The sequence below is a fragment of the Mesocricetus auratus genome, unplaced genomic scaffold, assembly GCF_017639785.1.
Source record: "Mesocricetus auratus isolate SY011 unplaced genomic scaffold, BCM_Maur_2.0 Super-Scaffold_100691, whole genome shotgun sequence".
Taxonomy (NCBI): domain Eukaryota; kingdom Metazoa; phylum Chordata; class Mammalia; order Rodentia; family Cricetidae; genus Mesocricetus; species Mesocricetus auratus.
The window spans coordinates 6365341-6386665 of NW_024429267.1; the positions used below are offsets into that span (position 1 = coordinate 6365341).

General features: G+C 37.2%; 1 protein-coding gene across 9 annotated transcripts in view; it reads left to right on the plus strand.

Moving 5' to 3' along the window:
• The window catches only part of Herc1 (HECT and RLD domain containing E3 ubiquitin protein ligase family member 1), a 162023-nt gene that overhangs the window by 13813 nt on the left and 126885 nt on the right, over window positions 1-21325 (plus strand). For all 9 annotated transcript variants that reach the window (XM_040739487.1, XM_040739486.1, XM_040739492.1 and 6 more), the window contains exons 2-3: window positions 10117-11072; window positions 14890-14985. In XM_040739487.1, the coding sequence (XP_040595421.1) occupies window positions 10143-11072; window positions 14890-14985 (1026 nt within the window). In that variant the 5' untranslated portion in view covers window positions 10117-10142. The remainder of the gene's footprint in view (window positions 1-10116; window positions 11073-14889; window positions 14986-21325) is intronic.

A 21325-nucleotide genomic window follows, 5' to 3' on the forward strand; every position in this document is an offset into this window, starting at 1 on the left:
TTTTTAGGTCAAAAGGGTTAGATATTTCAAAAGGCAAGAGGATGAGCAATTGTGCAGAGGTGACAGTGAACACATTTCATTTGAGTGATAATAGGGGTTAGTCGCAATGGCTGCTGTCTAACTAGAGCATAGATGGCAGAAGTACATTTTGTAGGTTGTGGAAGGTAGTTTTTGTGACCCATAATTAAATGAGGGATTTTCCCATGGAGCTTGATCAGTTGCAGTCCTGGCAGGAAATAAATGAGTAAGTTGTAGATGTTTTGGTAGGCTTAAGGAAAGCAACAAGGTCGTGATGTTCCTAAGATAGCACTATTGAGAAGCTATCAGGACCTGTAAACTTGAGGAAGCGTGAAAGACCATGAGGCCGGATGAGAGCTGGAGAAGTGGAAGCCAGTGTATTGGTTAAGACTTCTGATGTTAGAGGAAAAAATTCTGTGATATTGAAGGGTGTCAGAGAAATAAAGACTTTTTTTTCCATTTTATATTTTTACCTTACCAGTGCCATTCTTTGGTCTAATGTAATGAGAAGAAAGGTGGGATATTGTTATAGTGAAGATGCTCTTGGAAGGACTTGTTTTAATGGATTTTGAATCTTCATAGAAATAAGAACATAACATCTGATACACTATCCCAGCTTACAGCATAAAGGATGAAGGCAGTCTATTACTTGATTTATTTTTAAAAGCCTCAATATGGCTAGTTTTATTATTTCACTGTAGATTCATTATGAGACCAGAATTAATTCATCCTTCACAGAGTTCCTAAGGGAAGTGGGTGCCAGTGGCTGAAAGGACAAAAGAAGAGGACAGAGTACCAGTCTTGAAAAATCTTGCCTGAGTGTGGAATAGGCAGGGCCGGAGTAATAAAAACAAGCAAATAAATATAGCAAAAAACAGGCAGAATAGGACAAATGTCTTGTCTGTGTGAATAGATGTAACACGAGAGAGAAGAACTGATCTGGTCTGTATCAGTGGACATGAAGTAATTACAGTGTGGAAGACTTTGGGGAAGATAGATCTTTCTGAATTGGCCTTTGAAGAAGTATGAACTTTAAGAGGAAAAGATTAGGTAAGTAAGGACCCTTAATTATACGGAGGAGTGTGAACAGAGACACAGAAATGAAACATTTGGTTTGCTAAAGATTAGGGCAAAGAGCTGGAGAGATAACTGAGTAGTTAAGAGCGTTTGTTGATCTTGCAGAAGTTTGTTCCCTGGCTTGGAACCCCCTAACTCCAGTTCCAGGTGATCTGACATTCTCTTCTGACTTTCATGCATCAAGCAGACACATAGTGCCATGCAGTCAAAACATCCATTCATATAAAACTAAATATATAAAAGACTAGATTAGGGGGACAGTTAGTTGAATGGGAGTTGTGGGAACTAGCCTGCTTCTGAACAGACTTAACCAATAATGGCTTGGTAGGAAAGAGAGTTTTCACTTTGTCTTTAATAGCTAGGCAGTGATATAGTTGATTCTTAGAAATAAGTGTCAGATTAATATGGCAGAAGTAGATAGACTTGTACTTTCCAGAGAGGGTTATGAAAGGTGATGCATGACTGGGCCTGTGGGAATATGTAAGAGGTTGCCATACCGTATAAAATGGAAAGAAGTTAAAGATGACTCTAGTTTTGACCCTGAGTTACCCTAAGGGTGATGTGCCCAAAGGATCTGTTTGTAATAATGTAGGGAAGTGTTGGGAGGTGGAGAAACTGGACGAGGTGGTAGGGCTAATTTTGGATGTGGTGAAATGGAGATAAGAAACAGTGACTTGCCGATGTTATTAGGCATTTTGAAATGTGAGAGTGCTGTTCTGCAGAGATGCTGGCTGGGGAGGGACAAGAGGCAAGGGCTTGTAAGTCATTGGATTTCTTTTCCTTTGTTTTTTGGTTACTTTTGAAGTAAACAACATACAGCAAAATTTACCATCTTAGTTATTTGGTAAGATTTGACAGGTATTTAAAGAGATTTCACTATCACTCTCTGCCCATTGTATTCCTCAAAAGTTTCACTGTACCCTTTGTTATTAACTTTCTTTACCTGTCCCGTAGGCAGTGGTAAGTGGTGCTCTACTTTTTATCACATTGGTTTTACATTATCTAGAATTTAATATTACATATAATATTAGTATATTAGACATATAATTATACATATATTATACAACATAAAAATATATGTTTACAACATACATATATAAGTGGAAAGTTAATTATATTGTCTTTTTTCATTTTTGAGACATTTTGTTATGTAGTCAAGGTTGGCCTCAACTTTGTGACATTCCTGACTTTGCTTCCGAAAGCTAATCTTTGATGTCTTGCTTACTTCATTCAGCATAATGCTATTACCATGTTGTTTTTTTGTCAATTCTTTTCTTTTTTTGTGGTTTTTTGAGACAGAGTTTCCCTGGTTGTCCTGGAACTTGCTCTGTAACTAGCCAGGCCTCTGCCTCTCTTATGCTGGATTAAAGGCCCATGCTACACTGTCTGGTCTTTATCAACTCATTTTTCAAAAGTTACCGAGTAGTATTCCAATGTATGCATACACTACAACTTACTTCCAACTCTTCTTTAAAAGGGTCTTATTTATTTTTAAAGATTTTTAAAAAATAATTTTGTGTAGATTGGCATGAGGGTTTCAGATCCACTGGAACTGGAATTATATATAGACAGTTGGGAGCTGCCTTGTGGGTCCTGGGAATTGAACCCGTGTCCTCTGAAAAGCAGCTAGTACTCTTAACTACTGAGTCGTCTCTCTAGTCCTAAAGATTTATTTTTATAATTTGTAATTATATATGTGGTGTTGTGCTCATGAGTGCCAGTATTTTCAGGTACTAAAATCAGATTTCTTGGAGTTGGAGTTAGAGGAAGTTATGAGTCACCTGATGTGGGTGCTGGGAATTGAACTCGGTCCTCTGGAAGAGCAGTGCACATTTCTAACCACTGTTCATCTGCTGTTGATGTTCATCAGTCATGCCCACATTCATCTATTGATAGATATTTGAGTTTCCAGGTTTTGGCTGTGAAGTCTTGTGTAAATATGTAGTGAATGCCTAAGGAATAGGCTTTGGTGTATTATGAGAAGTACAGTGTATGTTTCTAATGAACTACATACTAAATTGGCAAATAGTTTTTCATTTTACATGCTCCATGTCAGCACAGGTACTTGGTATTGGCTGTGTTTTTATATTTTAGCTAGGTTAGTGGGTTTATGGTGGTTTTAATTTGCATTTCATTGAGGACAAATGATGTTGGGTATCTTTTCATCAATTTGACTGTTTATATATCATGATGACATGTTTATTTAAATATCTTGCCCCGTTAAAAATTGCATTTCTCTCATTTTTTTTGTTGTTGTTTGGATTTTGAGGCGGGGGTCTTAGATTATGTTAATCTCTTACTCTTGTGTTCAGTGATCCTCTTTCCTCAGCCTCCTGAGTACTTATGACTAAAGCCAGGTGCTACTACATGTCTCCTAGGACTCTTTAAATCTTGTTTTAAGTCTTTCACTGGATTACATGATTTATAAATAGTTTTGGCTTTTAATTTTCTTTAAAACTTTCAAAACTGTATTTATGTTATTGTGTGTTTATATCTTTCCATGATAATGTGTGTCTGTGTGTGTGAATGTGGATGTGTACGTACCACTGTGTGAGTGTAGAAGTCAGAGGACTACTTTAAAAAGTTGGTTCTCTCTTTTCATCATGGACTTTGGGAATCAGAACTCAGGTTGTCAGACTTGCACAGCTTACCTAAGCTGTTTTGCTGACCTGACTTTTAATTTTGTGTATATGGGTGTTTTGCTTGCATGTATGTCTGTGCAGCACCATGTGCTTGTCTGGTGCCTGTGGGGGCCAGAAGAGGGTATTGGGTCTCATGGAAGTGGAGTTACAGACAGTTATAAGCCTCTTATGTGAATTTGGAGAACTGAACCTGGGACTTTTGCAAGAGCAGCAAGTACTCTAACTGCTGAGTCATCTCTGTAACCTCTATATAATTTTAATATCATTTGAAAGTTTTAAATTTGAATTGTCCCAAGTTATTGGTTTTTCTTATCTTAATCAGGTTTGTTAAGTTTAGCTCTATTTTTTTTTTCTTTACTTGATATGCACCTCAAACTGGCATCACATTTGGCATCTTTTGGCTAAATCCCTAAGTGCTGAGAATATAAGTATACAGCACGGTATCTAGCCTCTGTTTTTCTTTTTCAGATTTTTAGTTTTAGCTCTTGGATTTTGGTTTCTTAAACAAATTTGAGTTGACTTTTATATGTGATGTGAAGCTAAGTTTCATTTTACCCCATATGTATAATCAATTGTACCATCACCTTTTGTTGAAAAAAAAAGGAAAAAAAGAAACTGCCTTGATATTTCAGTTACAAAACAGTTGGTCATATATTTACATGGGTCTCCTTAATGTATTCTCAGTTAAGATCTGTTGATTTATCTTGATGCCAAGTGTCACATGCATATATAGCTTTGTAATCTCTAATTCAATAAATTGGATCCCCAGCTTTGGGGTATGTGTGTTGGGAATATATATATCTCTGTGTGTATATGCACGCTCATGCACATGCTCATATGAACTTGTTTGGAGGTCAGAAGTCACCTGGGATGTCTTCCTTGATGGCTCTCTACCTTGTTTTTGGACTGACTGAATCTGAAGCTCCCAACTTTGTTCTTTGTTTCCCCCCTCATTTCCATTCCCTTCCCTCTCTTCTTCTTCCCTTCCCCCTTCTCTTCCTTCCTCCCTCCCTCTTCCTTCCTACTTTATCCTCTTTTTCTTTCTCGGAGGTGAAATCTTCTGTTACCCAGACCTTTGGCCTTACACTCCTGAACTCAGATAGATGATCTTGAGTATGTGATTAAGGAGAACATATTTTAAATTATAGCAATAGACCTTTTAGAATGAGCTAACTTGGCATTTGATTCATTGAAACGTTTTGAGGTTTTTAATTAAAAAGTGTAGAGTGATGTAGAACCTGTGAAACTACCACTGCTATCACTGTGATGATCAGAAGCCATGTGACTTAGTGCTTGACAGGTGTGATGCCAGGCTGCTGTCTTTGAATTCTTACTCATCCTGTTAGCTTTTGGCACTGTTACCGTGGCAAACTTTTTAGCCTCTCTGTGCCTTTATTTCCTCTGCTGGTAAAGGGAGGAGGGTAATCTGGACATCTGTTTTATAGAATTGTCTTAATGATCCAGTAGTAGTTCCTGCCATGTAGAAAGTGCTCAATAAATGTTAACAGCTGTCATTGCTTTGTTCACCTAGAGCATCTGTGAAAGCCTCAGAATCTGGCAAATTCACTTGGAGGAACCATTTCAAGGACTCACTTGTAGGAATCCTCTGTTGTCCTGTAACCCCCGCTCCCTTTCATTTGTTTTGTTTTCAGGAAAATATTGATAGTACTATTTTTTTTAACTCCTATGTTTTGGTGGTTTCTCCAGTTCTACTTTTTTGTTGGTGGATTTGATAATTTATGTAATTGTATTTGGATTTATGCATTGGATCAGAAAGGGAAAAAGACAAATGGACTTTTAGTAGGGTGAATCGTCACTATAGATTAAAAAAAATAGCAGTTTGCCATGATTTAGCTGGTTCATCAGGATTGTGAATTAGTGGTTCTAGAATAAAATCCCATTGGTTTGATTCTCTTTTGTCTATAGATGTCTGTAATTCTTTATGTGCTGAGTAAGCCATTTGCTTCTTGCTTTGTTGACTAGTTCTTACTGATGTTGTAGCAAAACACGTTGCAGCAAATGCAGTGAGTCTTTTCCCTTTCTGTGCATTTCCTTTTAAATAGTGGTAATTGCAAACATTAGTGTTGATTTTGCGCAGTTAAACATCGACAATTTTGTCAAGAGACAAAATTAAGAGCAAACTAAGTTAAAGATTTAATTGGCTTTTATATGTGATTCCTGAATTAGGCAACACCTCATTCTGTACTAGAATAAGTGTTCCAGTGAGCTGAGCAGAGGACATTAGCTTTATGGACAGAAAAGTGCTGAAGCAAGCAGAAATAAAGAACAAAAAAGATCGGTTCTTTAAATATGAAAAAAGATCGGTTCTTTAAATATGCTTTGCATGTGTAGTATAAAGCAGAGGGTTTCTGTTATGTGTCCAAGACTAGCTCTTTGGAGATTTGGCTGATTGTCTCCCCTGCTTTCTTAGTAGATAAGATAATGACTTAATTTTAGCTTGTTGATGGAAAAACTTTAGCATGGGTCCTCCAATATGGTTTGGTCTGTAAACTTTATGCAGGTACTCAGTCCAAGTCTGTCTCCCTTTCTACAGTTTTGTTTAACAATATATAAGGTTTAATGAATAAAAGTGTCCAAACCAATCAGCAAGCGCCTGGGGTGGAGTGGGATGAACTGCACTATAACATATACTAGAATTTAAAATGCAGAACTTTGGAAATAGGTTCTCCTCTTGTGCTTGGAGAAGTGAATAGCTTTGATAAATGTCTACTCAGTAGCAGTCTCCCTTTCACTCCCTAAACATCTGGAGGTAGGCATGAAAGCACTAATCTTTTAATCACCTGTTTGATTTCTCTGATACCCATTTCCTTTAGAATGGAGCTCACCTAAGATTTACTAACACAGTCAACTGTCTTAATATGTTAGAAAGGGGCTTGCTTGTGAGTATCAAAAATGCACCCCTATCCTTATGAAATTTCTAGGGTCTCAGAAACTATCAGGAACCAGGAACAAAAACTAAACAGTATACTTCTCACTTTGTTGTAAATGCACATTAAGCAGATAACTACACATAATATGTAATTGCAAACTGTGAAAGCTGTTAGAGAGTTAAGTAGTGATTGCTGTGTATTTTAAAAGATGGACTTGATCTTATGTTGGGTACAGTCAAAGATAGTTTCTCTGAGGAAGTGATAGTTAATATGTGATTAAGCTGACTTACTTAGTACAGAGTAATAAAGCCCTAGTATTGCGTTGTTTAAATTGAGATCTTGCACTAGATATTGACTTGGTGAAGGCAGGTTCTTAAGTAGTGGGAACAGTATATGCAAATTAAATACAAAGGGACTCTTTCCAGGAATCAAAACTGGCAGGGTAGTCATGCAGGGAGAGCAAGGGGAAGAGATCAGGTCTTGGCTGCTTTCTCTACAGGATTTTGTTTTCTATAGTAAATTGCCAAAAAACTTCTAATTATTTTATTCTTCATGAAATAAACCTAGAATTTGTTAAGAATCACAGTATATATATAGAGGGAGAGGGAGAGAGGGAGGCCAAAGAGTAGAATATAGGCAAGACATGGGTGCAAGCTTCTTGAGAGAGTCCAGCTTCTAAGTTGTTTTTTGTTTGTTTGTTTGAGACAGGGTTTCTCTGTATTGTTTTGGAGCCTGTCCTGGAACTCACTCTGTGGACCAGACTGGCCTGGAACTCACAGAGATCTGCCTGCCTCTGCCTCCCGAGTGCTGGGACTAAAGGCATGCGAAACCAACACCCAGCCCAGCTTCTAAGTTTTTAAAAATTGTTATTCTGTGTCACATAGATTTTATCAATCAATTCATTCTGATATCATTTTACGTTTTTTCCTATTTTTTAAGTTAGAAACAAAATTGTTTTACATGTCAGTCCCAGTTCCCTCTCCCTCCCCTCCTCCCCCTTTTTAAGTTGTTGTTTTATGTATGTATGTATGTATGTATGTATGTATGTATGTATGTATGTATCTGTTTTTTAGATGGGGTCTCTGTGTGTAGTTCCAGTTGTTCTGGAACTTGTTCTGGAGACCAGGCTGTAGATCCACCTACCGCTGCCTCTGGAGTGCTGCAATTAAAGGCGTGTGCCACCACTGCCACAGACATCCTTTTATGAAATGAAAGGTCTCCTTACTTAGTTTAGGCTGGTCTGGAAGGCACTGTGTACTCAAGGGTGGCCTCAAACATGATTCTCCTGCTTTTATCTCCTGAGTGATGGGATTATGGATCCATGTCACTATGCCCAGCTATTTGTGACTTCTTCCTTGCCTTGGAATTGAACCTCCCTCTCAGAGTCTGGTGGCAAAATGTTTTATACTTTTATTGAAGTATGGAATAGTTTCTAGTCACAAAATGCTTAAGGTGTAGAGAAAACTGATGGTAACAACCCTATTAACTACCTTTTTGGTTACCTAAATGATTTAAATGAGGAAAATAATCGCAGTTACGTAGTAACTTAGTAAACCCAGCAATGATGATTTAGGTTGCATGTTAAGGAGTTAAAATTGAGTGAGACAGGTTTTTGAAGTTGAGGTTTATGGTATCTATTAGTGGATTTTAAATATTCAATAATCATAGTTCAAATCAGAGGTATTTTATTGGAAAATTAGGATGCACAATTCTGAAAGACCTTACAAGATTTTTGAAGTAAATTTTGAAGAAAGAAGAGAAAGAACTTCATCAAATGAAGCTATTAGGAACTGTTTTCTTAAGGCCTTTTTAAAAGAATTTGTAAGATATGAAATGAGCAAATGAGGCTTGAAGACAACTGGGGGATCTTTAATTTCTGATTGTGAGGAATTAGTTGTTGAACTTCAGATTAGCCATTTGTGTCTTTCAGCATGTAAACTCAGGTTTGGGTTTGTACCGAGCTGGAGAATGAATTGGAAGAGAACCTGTTATCTGTGTGTTTAGTGTGTAAGCTACTCTAATGGACAGCAAAGAGACCATCACCTTAAAGTGATTCTAGGGGAGGAAGCAGTGGCATGTGCTGGCACACGTCTCTCAAAAAGTGCTTTGGTAGAGTGGGGAACATGTATATTTTGACAAGCTTTAACACTATCCTCCTCATATAGGTGACATTTAGAATTCATTTTTCATGGAGGAATATGGGGCAGTGAAATAGTACTGGATTTCAGAACGTGGAGATATATTCAAATCCCCTCACTTTATTATCATTATTATTATTTTGAGACAGGCTTCACTGTGTAGCACTGGCTAGCCTGAACTTGCTATATAGATCAGGTTGTGCTCAACGTCACAGAGATCCACCTGTCTCTACCTCCTAAGAGCTAGGACTGAAGCTGTCACACCCAACTGCTCTCACTTTTGTGTGATGTCAATTTATTTTTTGAAATTGATTTTCTTGAAACAAATTTAAGAATGAAAAGCGGTACAGAACATTAGGAAATTCTTCTTATGTTTCTTTTTATCACTGTCTGTTGTCTGTCTGTCCTTCTGTCTATCTTTTGAACACAGGGTTCCTCTGTGTAACATTCCTGACTGTCCTGGAACACCTCTATAGACCAAGCTGGTCTCAAACTTAGAGATTTGCTTAACTTTGCCTCTTGGACACTGGGATTAAAGGCATGCACCACCATTGGTCTGGTTTATCATCATTTGACAAATATAAAGTTTTGTAATGTTTATGAAAGGCTTTTTTACCTTCCAGACTTAGGATCAAATGTAGGGCTTCATATTATAGTAGACAAGAATTCTGCCATTGAACATACCCCTCAGCTCTAGTTTTAAAATGGAAGAATGAAATACATTTTCTAAACTATTTAAAATTTTGCAGTTTAAGTTCCTTAGACTTTTATCCATTTCTATCTAATTTAATGTCTTATAAAACAATGGTATATTTATCACAGCTAAAATATAACATTGGAATATACCATAAGCTAAATCTTAGACTTTGTCTTAGTTAAGGCTTTTGTTGCTATGAAGAGACACCATGACCATGACAACTCTTACTAGGAAAACATTTAATAAACATTAATAAAGTTGGCAGCTTTCAGTTTCAGAGGGTCAGTCCATTATCATCATGGCAAGGGAGCATGGTACCTAATAGCATGGCAGTGTGCAGGCAGACATGGTATTGGAGAAGGTGCTGAGAAGTCTTACATCTTAACTTGCAGGCAACAGGAAATGAACTGAGACGCTGGTTGTGGCTTGTATACCTGAGAACTCAAAGCTTGCCTCCACAGTGACACACTTCCTCCAACAAAGCCATATCTAATCCAACAAGGCCACACCTCCTTAAAGTTCCAGTCCCTTTGGGGGCTACTTTCTTTCAAACCATCACAGGCTTCATTTACATTTCACCAATTTTGAAATCATTAAAGAATCATTTAAGAATCTGTGCTAGCTTTTAACTGTCTCCTTTTCTTCTTCTGTAGAACTAATGGCTAAAGAATAAATCAACATGGCGACTATGGTTCCACCAGTAAAACTGAAATGGCTTGAACATCTGAACAGCTCCTGGATCACAGAGGACAGTGAATCTATTGCTACAAGAGAAGGAGTTACTGTTTTGTATTCTAAACTGGTCAGCAATAAAGAAGTAGTACCTTTGCCTCAACAGGTTCTATGCCTCAAAGGACCACAGTTACCTGATTTTGAACGTGAGTCACTTTCAAGTGATGAGCAGGACCATTATTTGGATGCCCTTCTTAGCAGCCAGCTAGCACTAGCAAAGATGGTATGCTCAGATTCTCCATTTGCTGGGGCACTACGGAAACGATTGCTTGTACTCCAACGTGTCTTTTATGCACTTTCTAATAAGTACCATGACAAAGGCAAAGTGAAGCAGCAGCAGCATTCTCCGGAGAGCAGCTCTGGTTCAGCAGATGTCCATTCTGTCAGCGAACGTCCCCGGTCAAGCACTGATGCACTTATAGAAATGGGTGTCCGAACTGGTCTAAGTTTATTGTTTGCACTTCTAAGACAAAGTTGGATGATGCCTGTGTCAGGACCTGGTCTCAGTCTCTGCAATGATGTTATTCACACTGCAATTGAAGTTGTGAGCTCTTTGCCTCCACTGTCTTTAGCAAATGAAAGCAAGATTCCACCTATGGGCTTGGACTGCTTATCACAAGTCACAACATTTCTTAAAGGAGTAACTATTCCCAATTCTGGGGCAGATACTTTAGGTCGTAGATTAGCTTCTGAGTTGCTGCTTGGCTTAGCAGCTCAGAGAGGCTCTTTGAGGTATCTTCTTGAATGGATAGAAATGGCTTTGGGGGCTTCAGCAGTTGTGCATACCATGGAGAAAAGCAAGCTACTGTCAAGCCAGGAAGGTGTGATCAGCTTTGACTGCTTCACGGGTATATTAATGCAGATGAGGCGCTCATTGGTACGTACCCCAAGTGTCAGCTGTGACACTTTGCTGTCTAGTCAACTCTGCTTTTAATGGGTCTGTGGCCCTTGTAAATGATTCGGGAGTTCTTTTGGTATGTTAAGTTGGTTAAGTATTTTTTGTTCTGTGGGGAGAAATTTGCATATATTGATCTATAGGGATAGGACAGTTTGTACAATGAAGGCTCCCGGGTCAGAGTTTATGGTTTAGGTGTTAGCTTATTTTAGTGAATTTGGAGAATTAACCTAACTTCTTTGTGTTTAATAAATTCATGTGTAAAATGGAGAGGCCTTGGCTAGTGAGTATGAAAGATTTTTGAAAGTATCTCCAATTTCACCCTTACATGTTTTTTGTTTTCTGTCTTTTTTGTTTTTTTTTAAACAATATGGCCTTGAACTTGCTATGTAGCTATAATTGGCCCTGAATTCTGGGTCCTTCTGCCTCTGTCTCCTAAGTGCTGCAATTATAAATGTGTACTACCTGGTAAGGCCTTTTCCAGTTTTTAAAATTATGTACTGTGTGTAAAGTATTATTCTAGGACCTGAGGGTATAGCCTCAAAGATAGTTTTTGCTCTTACAGAATTTACATCTTGCTAGACTGAGAGATGGCTCAGCAGTTAAGGGCTTGTTACTCTTGCGGAGGACCCAGGTTCAGGTCCCAGCACCGACATAGTGGGTAACTTCAGTTCCATGAGATCCAGCACCTTCTTCTGGTCTCTGTGGGCATTGCATGCTCATGGTGCACAAACGACATGTTTGCAGGCAAAATACCTGTACACATAAAAATAAATAAGTCATAAAAATTCATAATTTCAGGTGAGACATTAAGAGGAAACGAAGAATGATAGGTTGAGAGTTAAATGTATGTTATCTTGATTAATGTGGTCAAGAAGGGACCCTTGAGTTGTGACATCTGAGCAGAGAGAGATCTGAATGAAGAGAAGTAATGAGTTAAGCAAAAGTCTGAAAAGCTTTTTGTCTGTGAGTCCCTTCACCATCAGAACCTTGTATATCATATTAAAGAATAAACATATATGATAAAATTTAAGAGTATACAAGACTGAAATGTATTAACTTTTTGAAATCCAAGAATACAATTTGAATTTAAAGTGTTAAGGCTCAAATATTTACAGAACTGACTTAGGTATGACTACAGTTAGGTTAAATTGATCAGGTTTTTGTTGTTTTTGCTTTTTGGGGTGTGTGTGTGTGTGTGTGTGTGTGTGTGTGTGTGTGTGTGTGTGTGTGTGTGTGTTTAAAATGGTCTCACTGTGTATCTCTAGATGTCCTGGCCTTGAATTCACAGTGATACACAGGGTTTTTTTGTTTGTTTGTTTGGTTTTGGTTTTTACGAGACAGGGTTTCTCTGTATTGTTTTGGAGGATGTCGGTCCAGCCTGGCCTCAAACTCACAGAGATCCGCCTGCCTCTGCCTCCCGAGTGCTAGGATTAAAGGTGCCTGCCACCAACGCCTGGCTGGTTTTTTTTTTGTTTGTTTTTTTGTTTGTTTTTTTTTGTGAGAGGGAAGGAGGTGAGGAAGGGAAGGATAAGAGAGAGAAAAGTTCATGTTTCCATTATTGACCGATATAACCTAATTAATGTATTTAAATTCACTAAAATTGCCACTTGTTATATTTACATATTCTAAGCCTTTCCTCCCACTAAGTGAAATACAAAGCTTTAGATTAATAAAAATATTTCATTAAAAGTCACTTTCAAATCAGAAGCATTTAACTTTTCATCTGCTGTGTGTTTTGTATTTGTAAACCGAACTGTAAATATTGTGCCACTTTATCATTGATTTTCTTTTTTTTAAATTTTCATTCAAAAAATAATGTTACAGATGAGTACTTAAAGATTTTAGATGACAGGATCTATGAAAATTTGAACCTCATAAAGCTAAATAAAAATAAAAATCATGTAATGCTTTGTTGGGATACAGAGTGTTGGCATAGGTCTATAATCTTAAATCGTGGTTAAAACCTAGAGCCTTAAGTTATAATCTAAATATAAAGATCTTCAGGTAACAGCTGTGGGAAGCACATAAGCTCTTTGTGTTTTCTTAGTCACTATCACAACCTGTTACTTGGAGATCTGTTTTTCTCATGTATTTTTTTCTTCTTTCATACTTTTAAGATTTTGCTCCTTTCAAATCTGAAATGTTGTTCATCTGCTCATGTTAATATTCCTGTGAAAAGTCACTCAATTCCTCTTATAAGCTATATGCATTTTGTATTGCTTCTTTTTGCCAAAGGGGGAAATATATTATTGGACCCCATGACTATATAATTATATATTTGCAATGGTGTATTTCCTTCTAGAACAAAATTAGTATGAGACCTCTTCACCTTTCCCTTAGAAGGAAAGGAGTGCCCCCAGGACTTTAGACTGTTCTTTACAATGTCTATTTTTTATAACAGAAATGCATGTCAGATAGAGTAGGTTCAGTAAAGAAGCTGACACAAAATTACCCTTCAGAATGGGGAAGGAGAAGAGACTATGCTTTGAGACCACACGACATGGGTTTCTAACTTTTGTAAGTTTCTAGTAGGTAAGGCACGTGTTCTGCACCACATGATATTTAGTCTGGCTTAGTTTGTAAGCCAGGGAGTCAGGTACTGTGTAGTACCATAAATTTATCTTGCATATATAGGTGTGTATGTATGTATGGGGGGGTTAGTCTTGCTTAAAGTTGCAAATGAGAGGCTTAGAACTGCCAAGGACCTGGAAATAGGCTGCAGAAGAGCTTGACTTGATGTATGGGGGAGAGAGAGGCAGTTAGAGAGGATCTGTGATTTAATAACACTGTTGAGTTTCATTGCTTCATCCTCCCACTCCTGTACCCTGTGCTTGGGATTACTGCAGGATCTAATATACACTAGGCATATGTTTGCTTACATAGTCACAAATTGATTTGATATTTAAATTGACTCTATAAGCTCAAGAAATCCTTATAGTAAATATATATGATTTCACAAATAATGTGTTTTGTTCTTTATTTAATATTTTATTCCATGCATTTCTTTGATTCACTGTTCCTCACTACTTGGAATAAGGGGGAAGTGAACTAATTTTAGTGCCTGTTTTCTACCAGGTGCTTTGCATATTCTTTTTCAGTTGTCATGTTAATCTGTGAGGTAAGATATTATTTACTTTGATATTCAAGGTGTAAAGCAACTGTGTTAGCCTGGATTTATACATCTACTGAGCATCATAATGTAATACGGACTGCTGGGCTATGTACTGTGTTCAGCAGTTCTTACACCTGTGAGTCTATCTTTGAAACCATATTTTTTTCTGACTGCATATATAGTTTTTAACCTGCTTCTGTTAAATAGAATAACTTTTCCCACAAGCGACACCCTTATATTAGCTGTAAAATGTAATCAACTAACTTTATTGCTGGCTTTGTAGTTTCTACTTGTCCTGGCATTCCTGGAAGAACAGGTGTACCTAGTCAGAAATCACTCCTCCCCAAGACCAATGTCGTATATCCTTCTTAGTGATTCAAGGATACCACTGGAAAGTAGACTGCTATCTTCAAGATTCTGCATTTATCTCAAAGAAGAATCCTGTGTTTAATTAGTATGGTTTTCTTACTATTTATTGAGGCAGTTAGGGATTGGTGCTTAATTTATCATTCGATTCAATAGATTTTTGGAACACTTTTAGTTGGTTTCATGGCCTAATATTAGGATTTGATCACAATATATCTAAACTTATAAATTTTTTCAAATAGATTTTTGTAGAGTATGGATTTTTAACATATATGTCTGCTTTCTTTCCATATCGTACCCTGCAATGTTTAATTTTAGGGTTCGTCTGCTGATCGGAGTCAGTGGAGAGAACCAACTAGAACATCTGAAGGCTTATGTTCACTTTATGAGGCAGCATTATGTCTTTTTGAAGAGGTATGTAATCTTCATAGCTTTGCATTAAAAATGACTTTGTTATAAAATGTTATAACATATCATTTCTAGAAAGGCTCTAAGAGAAAATGGGTGCCAGTGGTTGCCTCTGGTGAGTGGAACTCAGTATTTAGTTAAAAGAGATACTTTTCAGTGTATCTCCTTTAATTTATTTTAAGTTTTGGGTCATGTACTGGTAGCTTTTGTTGAAAAAGAATTGTTGAATAAAACAGATTCAGAAAGATGTATAAAAAATTCTGTGCCTTAATGGATTGTTATAAAATAAATAGCCTTCTAAACAGTACTTGGGCTTAAAAAAAATAGTATTTGAAACTGCTGAGATTATTTGGGGACTAAAAGCACTTGCTCCAAACCTGACAACTTGAGTGTAATTTCCAGGTTCCATATGGTAGAAGTAAGAAACAGACTCCCTCAAGTTGGCCTCTGACTTCTACATGAGTGTCATAGTGCATTCGAACACACACACACACACAAAATGCAGAAGTCCTTTCACATCATTATATCATTACTTGTTTCTCCTCCATTACTTGTTTTCTCCTTTACTACAGAAGCACTATCTTGACTTTTTGTTTTTGTTTCTGTTTTTGGAGACAGGGTTTCTCTGTGTTGTTTTGGAGCCTGTCCTGGAACTTTTGCTCGGTAAACCAGGCAGAGATCCACCTGTCTCTGCCTCCCAAGTGCTGCAATTAAAGGTGTGCGCCACCAACGCCTGGCCTATCTTGACTCTTAAACTAACTTCTTTGTAGATTTTTGTAGCTGCATTGTCACATGTGTGTGCCTGGACTCTAGTTCAGTTTTTTCCACTTACAAAATGTGTTTAAAATCTCTTAATCTATGTATTCATATTCCTCTTTTGGGGGGGTGATGGTTGTGTGATATTCTGTTTTTTTCTCCATTTATTAGTTGGAATACTTTTTAGAGAATTGTTTCCTTTATCAACTGTTATTCTGTCAGTTTGTATAGGAAAGACAGAATAAGTGCTCCATTCTCCCATTCACTTTTCTGGGGGATGGGAGATGGGGTTTCGAGACAGAATTTCTCTGTGTAACAGCCCTGGCTGTCTTGGCGCTCACTTTGTAGACCAGCCTGCCTCAAACTCACAAGAGATCCATGCTTTTTCAAGGTTTGTTCCCTCCCACTCCCCATTCACTTTTTATTAACTGGTTTTTAGTTGAATGAATTGCTATCCCTATCATCCTCCAAAATTGACCAATTAACTTCATTTAAAAAATCCATATAAACTATTAGGTTTGAATCTCTGAGTTTTGTCTGTGGAGTTATTATATGGTATATTTGCTTCATTTTGGCTAATAGTCTCTTCAAGGTAGTAATCTCTTTGAGTTTGTTCCTGGGTTCTTCCAATATGATGCTACTAATCTTTGATAGCTTTCTTGCTGTTTTATACAGTGTGTTGTTTCTGGCTTATGTACATAACACTTCTTTCACTAGCCATCTACTCCCAAATTTGCTCTCGTTTTATTGAGAAAGCTGATTTTCACAGTTACAATCGGGGTGTTAGAGATGCTTACTCACTATTGATTTGATCTTTCTAGGCTATTTTGTAATGAACAAAGCTACAGAGAGAGAGAGAGGGAGGGAGGAGGAGGGGACAAGGGAAATGAGGCAGGATTGATTAATATATTGATTAGAGCAAAAATGCCTTCTGAATTCATACTTATATATTGAGATTCATAGCTACTAATGCTTACTTAATCTTTCCTGTATTATATTTATGTCTTTTTTTCTTATAAATGGGGTACACATTTCCTCCAAATAGGGATCACAGAAGTAGAATGTCCTTTATTTTAACCATGTTACATGTCACATATATGTGTGAGCACATACAAATAGCTACTGCTTTGTGATTACTAAAAACCACTTTTGACCCTCCCTTAGCTTCTCTATTTTTTTTTTTTTACTTTGAAGCTTGTTGTCTAGATTCTTAGTAACAGTGCAGAGGAATAAGAAGATTAGCTTCTCGAGTTCTTGCATGCTGATAACTGCTGTGCATTTTATTCTTTAAACTGGTTTTGATAGAATCATTGGTTCATATTATCTTTTCTTGTGAATCTTAAATATGTTACTCTATTTTCTTCTGGCATAAACATCAAAGTCTAAAGATTATTTTTTTCCATATGAATTTTATGCTTATTTTAATGAAAAGCAATTGAAAGAAAGTTTTTTTTCCCTTTAAAGATCAGTAGTTTTGCAGTGACAGAATATTCAAATTAACAAAATCAGAAATGAAAAGAGGGACATAATGATGAACTCTGAGAAAATCCAGAAGATCATCAAGTCACACTTTGAAACTTGTACTCCACAAAATTGGAAAATTTAAAAGGATTGAAGAATTTTTTGGATAGGTTCCATGTACCAAAATTAAATTATGTCCAGATAAACAATTTAAATATACTCCTAAAGATATAGAAGTAGTAATTAAAAGACCCCCCCCCAAAAAAGATCAGTAGTTTTACTAGAATACATCATGATGTTGTTTTTTCTGGGATAATCATCTTAGAAATGTAGTTTCAGATCTCTTTATTTCAGAATTTAGTTTTTCATATTATCTTTACTCCTTTTACTTGATTCTTTTTTGGGAGGAACTTTTTTTTTTCCCGAGATGGCATTTCTCTGTGACTTTGGAGGCTGTCTTAGAACTAGCTCTATAGACCATGCTGGCCTCTACCTCTCAAGTGCTGGGATTAAAGGCGAGCGCCACCACCACCACCACCACCACCTGGCTGAGAAACTCCTATTTTATGTTAGTATTTTGCCTAGCTTTGTCACCTTTTATTGAAAACTAAAAACAAAACAACTTTATTAGTTTATTTTTCATTTTTAGAATGTGTTTTTATCTTTCGTTACTCACAGGCCATTGCTAATTTTAAAAAGACTTATGTTTATTTTCATTTACCTATGAATTTGTGTGTTGTGTGAATGTATGCCATGTGTGTTGGTGCCTATAGAGAGCAGCAGAGGGCATCAGATACTCTGGAGCTGGAGTTACAGATGGTTCAGTGTGGGTACTGGAAACTAAACTCTGGTTCTCTAGAAGATCAGAAAGTGCTCTTAACTGCTGAGCAGCTCTCTAGCCCTATACTATTTTCATTTAATCTTGTATTTCTTCTACTTTGGTCTTCATTTCTAAACGTTAAAACTTTTTACTTCATTCTTTAAAAACATTTTAAATAATATTTTTTATCCTTTGAGACTATCAGACAGTGCATTTTGATCATATTTCCCCCCTCCAATTTCTCCTAGATTTACCCACTTCACCCTCACTTCCCTATCCACCCAGTTTTGAACTTTCTTTCTTTCTTTCTTTCTTTCCTTCCTTCCTTCCTTCCTTCCTTCCTTCCTTCTTTCTTTCTTTCTTTCTTTCTTTCTTTCTTTCTTTCTTTCTTTCTTTCTTTTAAGTCAACGAAGTCCAGTTTATGTTGCGCAACTACTTTTAGAAGTGAGGCTTGCTTTGGAGTTTGATTGACCTATTTAATAGTTGATGCCATTAAAGGGAACTGACTACCTCTCCCAGAAGTTATCAAATGCTATTAATTCCTCAGCTAGAGGTGGGATTTCATGCCTTCCTGTCCCTCTTCATTTTTGTCTAGCTTGTGTTGGGCATGCTGTCACAATTCCTGTGAATTCATATGCATAACTGTCCTGCTTTGTTTGGAACCTCTGGTTCTTACATTCTTCCTGCCTCCTCTTCAGTGAAGATCCTGAACCTTGTTTGGAGCGGTTCATTTAGAGCCAATCACCCCAGTCTCTTATGTCCTCACATGAGCATTTCTAATTCAGATTTATGTTTTTCTTCCACAAATTGTTTGATTTTCCTAATCCTTTTTTGCTTGAAGTAGATCACAGTTTTCTGGTTTTTTGTCATGTTTTTACTATAGGGATGACATTCTTTCTCTTCCTCCCTTCTTCTATCCTCTCTTTGATCTCCTTGTTCCCTTTTCTCTTCCCTTCCTTTCTGTCTACCCAACCCCCCTCTTCCCCTGGATCCTCTCCTGTCCTTGTATTCTCCCACTCTTCTCATCCCGTGATTCTCTTTGTTTTTTGAGACTGGGTCTATGGCCTAGACTGACTTCCACCTTATTGTCCTCCTGTCTTAGTCTCTTGAGCATTCAGATTATAGCCAGGCATCATTGTGACCAAGTATTCAAGTACTTTCTTCTTATTTATTTTTTATGTGAAATTTGTTTTTCTGAACTTTAGAATGTATTGGGATTCAAGGTAGTAAATTTCTTCCCCTATTCTTGTATAATATTTAAAACAGTGATGTTTTTCCAGCTTTCTCCTTATTTTTATCTTTTCTTTCTCCATCTTTTCTCTCTGTTGTTCCTATCTGATGCACTTTTAAGTCTGCTCCAGTAGTTTCCCTTCTGCATTGGGCTCTGTCCTGGGAGCAGCCTGTCTTTCTTCCTTCCTGCCTGCCTGCCTTCTTTCCTCCCTTCCTGCCTGCCTGCCTTTAAATTACAAAAGCTAGATGAACCTAGGGCATTTAAAACTTAGTTTCCTTTAACCATTGGTCTTGTTTGCTGTGGAAAAGGGCAGAACTTTTCCAAGGTATAACTAGTTTTCTTAGATTGGCCTATTACTCTTCTAATGAGTACCCACCTGGCTGTGTAGGCTTCTCTTGTTCTGCTGTCCTCTAGGCCCTCTGTTGCTGCCTCTTGTATGGATGGTAATACTATGTGTGTATTTGATGGTGCTTTGTGATCACCTACTTTCACTTTGTGGTTCCTGGAGCCACACATAATTTGTTATGAATAAAATAGTGGTTTCAGTTTTTCCTACACATTTGGAAGTGTTTAGAAAATCACGCTGCTGCTGGTTTTATCATCTGGGTTTTATAGAATCTTGCTTACCAACCACATTCCATCTTTACTTTAAAAATGTGTTTTTAAATCTCAAATATTTTTCCAGCTTTCTTTTTACTCCTTTTTTTTTTTTTGAAAAATTGAAGAAGGTCATTATCACAGTGCTAGATTTATAAATGACCAATTCCACTCTTTTGCTCCCACCATCTTCCTTTTGTCTTCAGTGAAATTCCAGATCCTCTATTAGAAACTGACAATTATATATCTCCAGAACTGTCCCCTGGTTCACTAGGAAAGTCTTGTCAAACATACTTACTCCATTACTTTGCATTATATTTAAAGGTTCTGAGTAATACTCTCCTATCTTCTCCCATTTAATATGCTAACAAACATATTAGTTTTTTTAAAAGATTTATTATATATACGATGCTCTGTCTGTACACCAGAAGAGAGCGCCATATCTCATTACATATGGTTGTGAACCACCATGTGGTTGCTGGGAATTGAACTCAGGACCTCTGGAAGAGCAGCCAGTGCTCTTAACCTCTGAGCATCTCTCCAGCCCGCATATTAGCATTTTATGATTTTTTGTTTTACTTATTTAAAAAGCTGTAAACAAATTGACAATAATTATAGTCACAGTTTTAATATTTTTATTGTATTGAGTTTATGTGTATCAGTAAAAAAATCAATTGATCAAAAGTTATCAGATTATATGGAAAGCAAATAGAGGGGTTAATTTTAGTGATAGAAGATGTGAAGTTAAAATAATGGCATGTTTCTTTCCTGCAACATCAGTTTGTGAAATAGTTTAAACCTTAATATAAAGTACTAGTGAGTGAGACTGATACTCTGATATATTCCTTGGCTAGGGCAGTCAGAAGGTCACCTTGGGTCCTGTGCTTTAGGTGAGGAGCCTGCTTTTTAAAAAAGCATTGCAAATAAGCTGTGGCTTAGAGTTTATATACATTTGTGTATCAAATTGTTCTAGGCTGTCACTGTTTTCAGGACAGTCCTCTATTTATACACTACTGGTGACCAACTACTAATATTATGGCACCTTTTTAGAAGGCAAGTTGTTATAGAGTGTTCCAAGAATCATAAGATTGTCTTTTTTTGTGTGTATAACCCATTTCTGAGATTCCCTATTAAGGAAATTAAAAAAAAGTACAGTAATATACTCTTTTTTGAGAAAAAGTCTTCAAGTTCTCAATGTGTAGCTCTGGCTGTCCTGGAATTCACCATGTAGACCAGTCTGGCCTCGAACTCACAGAGATCTGTCTGATATTGCATCCAAATTAAAGGTGTTGGGTTTAAAGGTATGCACCACCATGCCTAGCCCAATAACAGCCTGCCCTGGATGAAATGACAGGCTCTGGAGATTCCCCATGGAGGGCCTCTCCCCCCCCCAGGGATCAGAGTGGAAACTGATTGGAGGACTGGGGTGTCTGGTGGGGAGGGCAGGAGAGGAGGGGAGGGAGAAGGAGCTGGGGTTGACA